Raw genomic sequence first — 11,269 nt, 5'->3', positions numbered from 1 at the left:
GTGGGGGTGCTTGAAACCCACGGAGCTTCCAGATGGGGTCCCTGATTTCCCCACACACACCCAGATCACAGGAAGGCCCTACAGACTCATGCTTGGAGACAGTGGGGTGGACCTGCCAGGGCCTGGTTCCTGGGAGCCAGCCCATCTCTCTGGGGTTCTGAGGAGTCGGCGCCCAGGACCCCAGGCTGCCCTCTCCACACCCCCCAGGTGCCCAAGTCCAGACGCCTCGTCACCACCTGCCATCCGGGCACCAAGTGTTTTATTAGAGTCCAATTTTTATCCGCACCGCGGAGAAAGAGGGGAGGGGAACCAGAGAGCGGGGGAACCCAGCCCAGACCCAGACCCCTCTCCCGCCAGAGCCCAGGGCATCTGCCCTGTTGGGCTGAGGAAGACTTTGTGAGATCCCTGAGGGCCCCAGGAGGAGGGGGCAGGGAGCAGCAGCAGAGGACTGGGGCACTGCTTCCCCATTGGCACCCCAGGCAGAGGCCCTCAGTCCAGATCCTACCCTTCCTTCACCTCTTCCCTGGGGAGCCTTGGCTGACCACCTCCCCCCTGGACCCTGAAGAGGAGATGCTCCGGGGCAGACCCCCAGCACACCTTTTCCCTGCCAGTGACTCAGTGGCCATCTGGCCCATGCTGCCCTCCTCTCCAGCAGGAGCCGGCAGTGCTGCCTGTCTCCCTCCCCTCCCACAATCCTCACTCCCAGGCTCCTCCTCCGTCCATCCCTCCCTTCTTCCGCCTCCTGACCTGAACCCCTTTTGGCCTCAGGGTCAGATGCAGCTGGGGTTCTGTATCCCCACCCCTAGTCTCATAGAAGGTCTGGCTGGTGTGGCCTTGGCCCAGGGCAGATGGTGAGGGCTCCCTGGCCCCTCAGGCTGGAACTTAGGGGTGCACCTAGTCTGGGAACTCCTTGGCCAGGGGAGGGCTTTGGGGAGGCTATGGGGGTCTGCCCCCAGCCCTCCGCCTGGCAGGGTCCTCCTGCAGCCATCTCAGAAGGAAACAGCTCCCCAGCCTGGGTGGTGATGCACCAAATGTCAGGCCATTCTTCCCTCTGTCTAACTTAGATCTTGCTTGCTGTACCACCTCTTTGTCTGCCCAGTGATGTAGAGGAGTGAGGCCCTGGAGAGTGGGGAGGGGAGGCTCCCAGGTCTGACACCTCCAGGGGTGTCCCTGGGCACACTGAGCTGAGGTGAAGTGACACAGCAGAGCTGGGACCCCAGCTCTGACAGGTGGTGGTCCCCAGCCTGGTGAGTAGCATCAAGCAGGAAGGGGGCAGGGTGATCCCTGTGTTTGCAACGGCTCTTTGTTCCCTGGTCGCAGTGGGTGGGCAGGAGGTGGGGGTGGACACCCTCTCGAAGCAGCAGAATCCAACTCCTCCGTGTGTGTTGGGCACCCACCTTCAAGGTCTTGCCTGGTGCCACCTGCCCGTGTGCTGGCCCAGGATGCTCTTTGTAGCAGTGGGGGTGCAGCCCCCTCCCAAGGTCCAGGGGCCTGGCCTCTTGCCTCTTCCTGGGCCGGGGGCACCAAGTTGGGTCTGTCTGGGCTCAGAAGCCCCCACTCTCGGAGCTGCTCCGGCTGTGGTAGCTGGGACTGGGGGTCCGGGAGGGGCTGCGTGTGCGGCTGCGGGTCCCACGACTGCGGCTGCTGTAGCTTCCGTGGCTGGGGCTGGGGCTGGGGCTGCGGCTGGGGCTGCGGCTTGAGTAGTCGCTGCTTAAGCAGCTGGAGGAGGAGGAGGGGCTGGGCCGGTAGTAGGGGATTGGGCGCTTGCGGGCGCTGTCAGGAAGAAAAAGCAGATTACAGGCCATTCAGGGGACCCTCACACAGGCCCCGAGCCCCATTCCAGCAGTGGCCAGGGCTTTCCTGCCTCAGTTTCCCCTGTGCCCTGGATTTGGAGAGTCCCCGCCCCCCAACAGGATTCGACAGCTGTCACTTGCCAGTTCCATGGTGATCATTTTAAGTTTTTTTTCTCACCTGTCTGCGGGGAAAGGAGAACAAGTCTGTGCCTGACCCAAGCAGGTGCTCAATAAATATTCGTTGAATGAAGGAAACTATTAAATATGGACAACTCAGATCAACCAGGCAAAGCAGTGGCTCCTCTGCATGCAAGCATTTGTGGATCCAGCCCTGCTCTGCTTGAGGCTAAGGGGGAAGCTTCTTGGTTCTCCACGGGATCAAGGATTTTGTTTTTCTCAGGACACCAGAAGGGAACAAGGAGGAGACGTCTGGCCTCTGCTGCCCATGCCCAAGCCCCAGCCCAGGCCTGCTGGCCGCCACTCCTCACTCAGCTCCCTCCCGCCGCCCGGAGTTAGTCTGAAGCCAGGAGGCTGTGACCCGAGGAAAGAAAAGAGAGTGGTTAGGGGGGCAGCGGTGCCCCCATCACGTGGGGTTAATTCTGAGAAAGAAAACAGGCGTTAGTGGGAGGAGGAGGCCGCCCGGGAGAGGGGCTGAGTTGGGTGCCAGCTGGAAGGTGTGGGGGGGCTGGCCACCTTAGGACCCCCAGCCTATGGCCGTGACCTGTCTGGGGGGTATCCCAAGCCTGATGGTCTGGCCTCTAGCTCTGGGGTGGGGTTAGGGAGAAGAGGCAATGCCATCTCCTCCTTGGCGATCTGTATCACCAAGGACGAGGAAGGGCTAGTTGGAGAATCACACGATATTGCAGCTGAAAAGATGCTGTTGTACAGATGTGGCAGCTGACACCCAGAGAAGCTCCCCGGTCTCCCAAGGCTGCCTAGTAAGGCTATGGCAGAGCTGGGCTCAGAAAAGTTTGCCCGTGGCCCTCTACCCCATGCCAGGGATCTAGGGCTTCAGGGTGATTACCTTGCCTGGAGACCCAGGCCTAGACCCTCCAGGCCTGGCAGAGAAGCACTGATCATGGCTTCTGCCGCACCAGGCCTCCCTCAGCACCACCCCATTCTACTGTGTGTGTGGAGGGGGGTAGTGGGAGGAGCTGGTTCCCCTGACAGCTGCCCAGAACCCAGACTGCTGGTGCCTCCTCCTCCAGAATCCCCCGGGGGGCTAGGAGGTGAGCAGTGAGGTTAGAGAGAGAAGGAGAGGCAGACAGACAGACAGCTGAACAGAGCCCAACCAGCTCACATGGGCATCTCCCTGGCAACCTGGGGAGAGGGGTCCACCTGGCCCCCAGGCTGGCCACAGGCCACTCAGCAGGCTGGACCTTGAGCTGAAGGAGAAAAGGAGACATCATTGCTGGGAGCTGGTGTGGTGAGGGAGGGGGAAGCTCCAGAAAAGATGGCTGGAATCTTCCAGAGCTGAACTCCAGGCTGGCTGGAGCCCACGCAGACCGAAGTGCAGAGTGCCCTGCCCTCCGTGAGCCTGCAGGTCCCCAAGGTGGACCCTCCCCTGCACGAGGCCTTCTCCCCTCCATGAACCTCCACAGCTGCCATCACTAAAGGCTCCCCTCCCCTTCTCTGAGTGCCCTCCCACTTCTGATCCCCTTACCCTCCTGACGCCTCCAGCTCCGAGCCCCTGCCCTCAAAAGGCCCTCAGGTCCTCACCAGGCCCTCTTCCCTTCGCTGAACCCCCATCTGCTCTCCTCTGGCGCCCTCCCCATTCCTTTTACCGAGCCTTATCCCCACGCCAACCCTCCCAGCCCCCTCACCCCCACCCCCCGCTACAGATTCAGTCGGTTCTCCGAGGAGGATCCTGGGATCCTGGAAATCCTCACCCCTCTGAGGACCCCAGTTCGCTGTCTGGCGCTGCCTACCTGGTGATACGCCGCGGCTCCATGAAGCTGGGGGAGTCCCGGCGCCGCTTGCGGATGGGCGAGTAGCTGCGGGAGCGGCGCCGGGCTCGGGAAGCGTCGGCCTCGGCGTGCCTCGCGCGGCCCTCGCTGTCCTTGTCCCTGCGGGGCCGGGTCCGAGGTGAGCGATGTCGCCTGGCGGCAGCTCCCAGCCCTTCAGCTGGGCGGGCGGCCTGGACCCGTTCGGCGCTCGCCCCGATCACTGCCCCGCCCCCTTGGTAATTGACCCCGCCCACTAGGCCATCGCCCCGCCCACTCCCCCGCCCCTCGCCAGAGGCCCCGCCCACTAGGTCCTCGGCCACTGCCCCGCCCCGTCGGCCCGCGGCCCCGCCCGCTCGGCCGGCCACGGGGATTCCCTGCACCTGCCCGGGGGACCCCGGCCCCGCAGCTGCGCTGGTGCGCGGCGCACACTTACCGGCCGAGGGCTTTCTTGGGCGACGGCGAGCGGCTGGGGCTGCGGGCCCTCTTCTCCGGGGAGCGCGAGCGGGATTTGGAGGGCGAGCGGCTGGAGCTCCACGACCGCGGGTGGGCGCCGGGGCTGCGCGACGAGCTCTTCCCTTCCGGGCCGCCGTGCCGGCCGTGCGGCCCCGGGGACGGGGAGGTGCTGGCGGGCCGGGCGCGTGGAGGCCGCTCCTTCGCCCTGGAAGAAGAGGCCAAGAGGAGGAAGGTCAAGGCAGGGGGAAGCGCGTTCAGGGAAGGGAGGGGCACAGTGAGGAGGAGGAAACGGGGGCCCCGCTACCGTGTAAGCAAAGGGGAGCGGACAGAGTCGGGGGTGTGTGAGGGGAGAGTCAAAGGGGCTCAGTGGGGGGGGGCTCGGTGAGGAGAGGGCTCCGCGGAGGGGGAGGAGGCTCTGGCGGGGAGAGATCAGTGAGGAGAATTGACAGCAGGACGGGGAGGGGTCAGTGAGTGGGAGGGGATCAGTGAGGGGGCCCTCAATGAGTGGTGAAGGGTCTTTGGGGAGGGGAGAGATAAACAGTGAAGGGGTCTCAGTGAGTGGGGAGGGGTCCCTGGGGAGGAGGTAGAGGATCGGCGATGGGGGCCTCGGCGCGGGGGCCCGGAGGCCCGGCTCACTGGGGCTGAGGCCGCTCACCGTTTGCCGTGGCCGCCGTGGCCTCGCTCGGTGCCGGGCTCGGGCCCGGGGCCCGGGGCGCCGCCGCCCGAGTCGCTGCTGGAGCGGGCCCTGCTGAGCGAGCGCGACGAGCCCCGGGGCGGCGCGGGCCGGGCGCGCCGGCGGCCCCTACGGCGGGGCGCGGACGCCGATGACCGCGAGCGCCGCCGCCGTCGCCGCCGCCGCCGCCGCTTGGCCGGCCCGCCCGCGGCGCGGCCTCCCCGGCCCTGGGACGACGGCGCCGAGCGCGGGCCGGGGCTCTCCTTGCCCCGCGCGGGCGGCGTGGGTGCGGCGGCCTCCGGCTTGTCCCGGGCCCTGGGCGAGGGCGAGCTGGGCTTCTGACGGGGAGAGAGGCAGAGAGGGCACGGAGGGGTGGAGAGGGAGACGGAGAGAGAGACAGGGAGAGAGAGAGGACGGAGGAGACAGATGCAGAGAGAAGTGGGAAAGGCAGAAAAAATAGAGATTGAGAATCAAGAGGAGAAAGAGAGAGAGGGATAGAGACAGAGTCAAAGAGGATCCAGAGATGACCATGGGAGAGAGGAAAGAGCCGGGGTGAGAGCCAGAGAAGTTAGAGGCAGAGAAAAGAAATGGAGGTGGGAAGGAGACAGGGCGACGGAAAGGAGAGAGGAAGACAGAGGACAGGCAAGAGGGAGAGTGGGGGTGAGAGAGCGGGCGGGCGGGGGTGGGGGGAGAGAGGGAGAGGGGGCTTTCACCAGGCCCAGGACTGGGGCTGCCAGTCCCGGAGCATCGCACACACGGTCCCCCACGCCTGCCCTGCCTCTGCCTCTCCTGAGTGTCCACCTCTGGCTTCAACAGTGCAGCTCATGCAAGGTTCTCGGCATGCAAAACACAAGAGGGACGGGGTGGGGGGAAGGGCGGAGGGCGGGTGGGCGCTGGAAAGGAGGGGGCACCAGGTCGGGCACCGGGGCTGGCATTGCCCCCTGGGGGGGTGCTGACGATTCCCGGCAGAGAGAAGAGAGAGGGCAGGCGCCGGGAGGCCGGGCCAGGGCCAGCCCAGCAGGCCAGGCCCCCCAGCGCGTGGGGTGGGCGAGGGGATGGAGGGGGGCACACGGCACACAGATGGGGGTGGGGTGGGGGCAGGGCGGGACAACGGAACTCAAAACTGAACCGAAGAAAGGCAGGAAAAACAGAAATAAAAAACAAAATCCACAAATGTCATTAGATACTGAAATCAAAAACAATGTCTGATCTCCTGGGGGAACTGACATTTTTCTGTTAATATTTTTCTTTCTTTGTTTTCCGGCCCTGCAGAGAGCTGTGGAGCTGTCAGTAGCACCCAACTGTCTTTCTGTTTCTCTCTTTTCTTTTTCTTTTTCTTTTTTTTTTTTTTAAAGTTCTGATTTTTAAGTCCCTCTTGGTCAACGTCCACTTACCAATAAAGTGGCACTTCCTCCTTTAGTAGGTAAGGTGTGTAAGAGAAGGGAAAAGTGTGGTAGCATAAGTTCATCATTAGATTCACAAAAATGCAAGAGAGATAGAGAGAGAGAGAGAAAAACGCAACCACCCCATTCTAGGCCTCAGAGGAGGCCATGCCAACTCTGGAGGAAGGACTGGCAGCGCCTCAGGCCTGAGCAGCCACCAACGTGGTGACCACTAGATAGAAATGTCAAATGTTTTTCCAAAAATGGAGTTAGGACACAAGGATTGGGATACAGAAAACCAGAAAGGTCACCTGGTACCGTTCAAAGGGCCCTGGCTGGGAACCAGGGGTCTGAGCCTGCCACTACCTCACTAAGTGACCCTGGCCAAGTCACTTCCCCGTTCTGAGCCTCAGTTTCCCCATCCACAAATGAGAGTGTTGGACTTGGCTTCCTGAAGTCGAATATTCTAGGATTCTCTCCCTGCCCCTGAGCACCCTCTCCCGCCGCAGCTCCCCCCAGACCTGACCCCTGCTCCTCTCCATAGGCCTCCATCTGGTAACAGTTGATAGTGCTTGTCTCACTTTTCTGTTTATAGGCCAGCTCTTCAACCCCAACTTGACTTTCAGTACCTCCAGGTTAGATTTGTTGTTGGATTCAGCTCTGTAACCTCAGTTTCTACTGTTTCTATCACAGAACTTTCCTGTTGCTGGGAAGGGAAAAATGTCCTTCCAAGGACAAGAGCTAAGCCAGGGAGTCCTAGAAGAGGGTCTGGGTGGGTCTGACCAAGCTCTTGGAAAGCTCCTTGGATTATGGGACAAAACGAGCTGTCACCCCCTCGGGGCACCTTGCTGCCAGGTGCTTCCTGGGTGCTTCCTTCAGGGGGCAGGCTAGTGCTGACTCCACGAGCCTGGATCAAGCCTGGGCAGGAAGGTAGAGCCGGGAGCTCAGCCCCATTGGTGGAAAGGCACAGCCAGCTTGTGATTGGTGGCTGAAGCAGCCAATGAACACCAGCCCCAGCACTGAGAGCAGCTGCCCAAAGCCAATGGGACCAAGAACACCTCTCCCGGGAGAGTCTGGTTCTTCATTTGGGGCAGAGGCAGGCATAAGTGGTTGAGTGGGTATTACCTGGAATTGAGGTCCCCTAGTCCTCTCCCCCTGACTCTCCTGATCACCAGTTCACCCTTCTCCCACCCTAGGCTAGGAGAGATGGAGAGCAGGTTGTTCAGCTATGGCCCTTCTGAGATAGCAGTTCCAACAGGCATCACCAGGAAACCCTCGGTCCCCCAAAGCATGGCCCCTCCACCCTAGTAGATGGTGAGCGCTTACAACTCCCAAACTCCAGCTCTAGGTTCTGTCATTCAGTATCCTCATCCCTCCAAGGGAGGCAAATGAGAAAGAGATCTCCAGGATCCTTGAATTTCCAGTTTCTGCCTTATGCCCTGGGTTGTCAAAGGATATAGAATGAACAGACACGGTGGGGGAAGGGGAGCCTGGGGAGCCAGCACATAGCACCCTGTCACCCAAGTAGTTGCTGTACCCTTCCTTCCTTCAAGTCTTTGCTTGCTTCTTTTTTATCAGGGGAGGCAGCAAGATAAGTGGGCAGAGTGCTGAACTTGGGAGTCAGGACCCAGATGTTAATCCTGACTCCAGCCCAGAATCTGGGTCTCTTTTTCCCATTGTCTCTGGCTGGGAGTGAGATGGGAGGGTTAGGAACAAAAATGGTCTGGGAGGAGGATGCTCCCCCCATCATGTTGCTGCCCCCAACCATTCAGGTCCAAGACTCCAACATTCTGGGCTTCAGGTCTCCTGTACTGACCAGGACACTGCCTACCTGGCACATCCTGAAGTCCGAGCTCTCCCCACCCCTTCCCTCTCTCTCTTCCTTGCTTCGTCAACTGTTCCACCACAGCCCAAGGTGATAGTAAGTGGCAGTATGGAATCACTGAGCTCGGCCCTGATGCTGGTTGGCTGTGGGACCTTAGGTGACCTAACTCTGGGGGCCTCAGTTTCCCCATTGGGAAAATGGGAATAACTGGGTCTTTGAGGGTGGGCCTGTATAGGGGTTGGGAGGTTTTCATGGGTCCCCTCATAGACCAATAGGTCAGAACAGGGTCAAGTGGAGCAGGAAGGTCTGGGGTCCCATGGAGCCCCCCCCCCCACATGCTAGGATAGAAAGGATGAGAGGAAGGTGCTGCTGGGTAGGGTGGCAGATGGAGCTTTCCTTTGAAGGGGATGGGAACTTGTAGGGCCAATTTCACTTCCTTATCTCCCCATCCCTTCAGAACCCCAGAGAAAGGGTCACCATGAGCCTGCCACCAGGGAAAAGCCTTGTCCTCAGCTTGGCTGGGTGTCATTCTTCCCAGGAATCAAGGGAAGATCCAAGCCCAGAATCCATGGGATTTCATAACTGGACATGACTGTGGTGGTCAGAGACCACCAAATCTCTCCTCCAAGAAGCCCACTCTTCATAGCATGTGATCCTGCTTCTCTTGCCTGGAACATCCCCTCCCACCCCCAACTCACAGCCGGGCTAATGCCTATTATGCTCATAGCCCCACTAACCTCAGTGCAGTGGTTGCCTCCTCCAGGAAGCCTCTCCTTACTGCCAGGCTGAGTTAGGTGTGCTCTCTAGGATCCCCCAGAACCCTGTGCTCCTTCATTCAGTATGGAGCTCCCCAAGTTCTACATCTGAGATTTCCACTTCTTGTCATTGGAGTGATCTTTCTAGGTCCTCCAGCCTGGGAGATGGGGGCTGCCTCTCTCCTCGCATGGACAGGGCCTGGCACAGAGGAGGGGCTCTGCAAATGCCTGCTTAGTGAATGTGTGTGTGAATGAAGGGACCTCATCTGCCTCTGAGCCCTGCTCACAGGAGCCCCTCTGAGACTTGGTACCACTTGCTGCCTGACATTTTCCCCCTTTGCTCATGTAAAAATTGTTGAGGGTCAAGGGTAAAAGGCAACAGAAGAGAGTGGCAACGGATGGTGTGCTCACCAGCTCCTGGTACTCGTAAGGACAAGGACAAGTAACCATCTTTCTGGGATCCTTTACCCTTGCTTCCCCCCAGGGCTCAGACCACCCCCCCTCTAGTTCAGCATTCGAGGACCCTACTTCTGGCTCCTTGGTCAAATCAGATTCTCCTTAAGGGTGAGGCCTCCCCGCCTCCCATCAGTGGGACAGTCTCCCTCTGAAGAACGACCCTGGTCTGCCCTCCCAGCACCTCCCAGGGTTGAGAAGAATGTTCTGGGGGTGGGTGAGCACCCCAGGACTTGCCCCTAGGGTAACCCCTGGTGTGGGGAGGTGAGGATGAAGAGCTGAGCCTTTCCTCTGCAAAGCTGAGAACCCAGCTCCCGGAGGCCTCATGCGGGTTTGGATGACAAACTTCCATAGCCACTCCCAGACAGGGCAGGAACAGTTTCAAGGGGTAGGGACGGTGAGGTGCGGTCCCCGAGGGCCCTACCCCTGACACTGAGGGCAGTGTGGCTGGATGAGCACTGAGCTAGGGGTCCCAAGTGCCAGGACCTGAGCCTGGTCCTGCCCCAACAGCTTGGGGGACCCTAGCCCCTACTGACTGTCCCTTCTGAACCATTCTGCACCAAAGGACTATATGAAGCTGCTCAAATTCAGAAGACAGGAAGGGCACTGGGGGACTGAGGGAGCTCCTGTCTGGACTGGGTGTGGGGGGAGAGCTCAGAGCCCTAAGTCCCAGGCAGGGGGGCGGTGAGCTGAGTCCACTGCAGCCCCCAAATCACCCCACAAAGACTTTGCTGAGTAGGCTGTGTAGCATCTGATCCTGGCCAGCTCACTCCCAGAGTTAAACTACCATCATGGAGCAGTGATTTGGCCCTGGCACCAGCTGCTGCCTTAGAGCCCTGCCATGGGCTCCCTACAGCTCTGTCCTCCTGCCAGGGAAGAAAGAACCCATGAAAGCCCAGGGCTCAGCTTGTCCCAGAAGGCCCCTGGGGATGAGACAGGGGGCTCTTTTCTTGTGCCTGACCTCATCCAGAACTTTCTCCGGGCTCTTGGGCCTGGCACAGGCCTCTTCCACCACTGCCTACTGCCCAAAGGGGCCCTGTGAGGGCCAGTGGGATGACCGAAGCTGGCAGGGGCGGGGGGCAAGGGGGCTTAGCAGCTACTCCAGACAACAGAAATCAAATTGGCTCAACCGCGGCATACAGTTCAGGAAGGACACATGAAAGTTGGAACGCTAAATCACACAGAAATGCATTCAGACAACAAAATGAGAAAGAGAGGGAGAGAGGGAGGATGGGGAAGGGGTGGCGAGGAAGAAAGAGGAGCAGGGAAGTGGAAAGGAGAGAAGAACCAGAAGAGTTGTCGGGAAAGGCAAGAAAACCAAATAACAAACCAGGAAACACAGCTTTGCAGCTCATTTGGAGAAAATGCAAGTTACAAATGAGTAGTCACTAAAATAAAGAAAGAAAGGGGAAGGGGATAAAACCAACCAGAGTGAGACTGAGAGAAAGAGAGAGAAAGAAAACCACATTCAAACCAAGCAGAGTGGCAGGGCTTATCTGGAGATGGGAGCGAGCGAGCGCGCAGCTGAGCCGGGCGATACCTACCTTCTCAGTGGTCAGGGACAGGAATGCAATAATAAAAAAGAAAAGAAGGTCTCCGCATTGGGAATGCAGAATGGGGACAAGACAGTGACTCTAAACTGCACTCCCCTCGGAGCCGGCGGGTGGGCAGCCAGTGCAGCTTTCCCTGGCGTCCCAGGCATGGGAGGGGGCTCTCGCCCAGCCATTTCAGTTTGCCTTTTTTCTTCTTTTTAACCACAGGCTCCAATAGCCAACTTTCCTTAATTCTTTAAACAACAGAAAACCTTCCAAGGGCATGCAGGAAGCAGCTGATGGAAGCAGAACCACAGGGTGGGCTAACGAGGGGCTGGCAGCGAGGGGGGAGGCCCATGTCAGGGGAGGGGGATGGAGAAGGGAGAGAGAGCGCCAGAGAGACAGAAAGAAATAGTCAGGGAGAGAGGGAGAAGGAGAAACAGAAAGACAGACACAA

General features: G+C 59.8%; 1 protein-coding gene across 2 annotated transcripts in view; it reads right to left on the bottom strand.

Annotated features, from left to right (window-relative positions):
* Nucleotides 1–242: 242 nt before the first annotated feature.
* The window catches only part of SRRM3 (serine/arginine repetitive matrix 3), a 53,032-nt gene continuing 42,005 nt past the window's right edge, over nucleotides 243–11,269 (bottom strand). Inside the window, exons 12-16 of one of the 2 annotated variants that reach the window (XM_037815316.1) lie at nucleotides 4,848–5,203; nucleotides 4,173–4,397; nucleotides 3,722–3,859; nucleotides 3,094–3,178; nucleotides 243–1,773 (exon numbers count right to left, since the gene is read on the bottom strand). In XM_037815316.1, the coding sequence (XP_037671244.1) occupies nucleotides 1,258–1,773; nucleotides 3,094–3,178; nucleotides 3,722–3,859; nucleotides 4,173–4,397; nucleotides 4,848–5,203 (1,320 nt within the window). In that variant the 3' untranslated portion in view covers nucleotides 243–1,257. The remainder of the gene's footprint in view (nucleotides 1,774–3,093; nucleotides 3,179–3,721; nucleotides 3,860–4,172; nucleotides 4,398–4,847; nucleotides 5,204–11,269) is intronic. The other variant, XM_037815317.1, reaches the window with a different exon arrangement.

This window comes from Choloepus didactylus, chromosome 21, assembly GCF_015220235.1.
Source record: "Choloepus didactylus isolate mChoDid1 chromosome 21, mChoDid1.pri, whole genome shotgun sequence".
Classification (NCBI taxonomy): Eukaryota; Metazoa; Chordata; class Mammalia; order Pilosa; family Megalonychidae; genus Choloepus; species Choloepus didactylus.
This window is presented reverse-complemented; position numbering and strand designations above follow the sequence as displayed.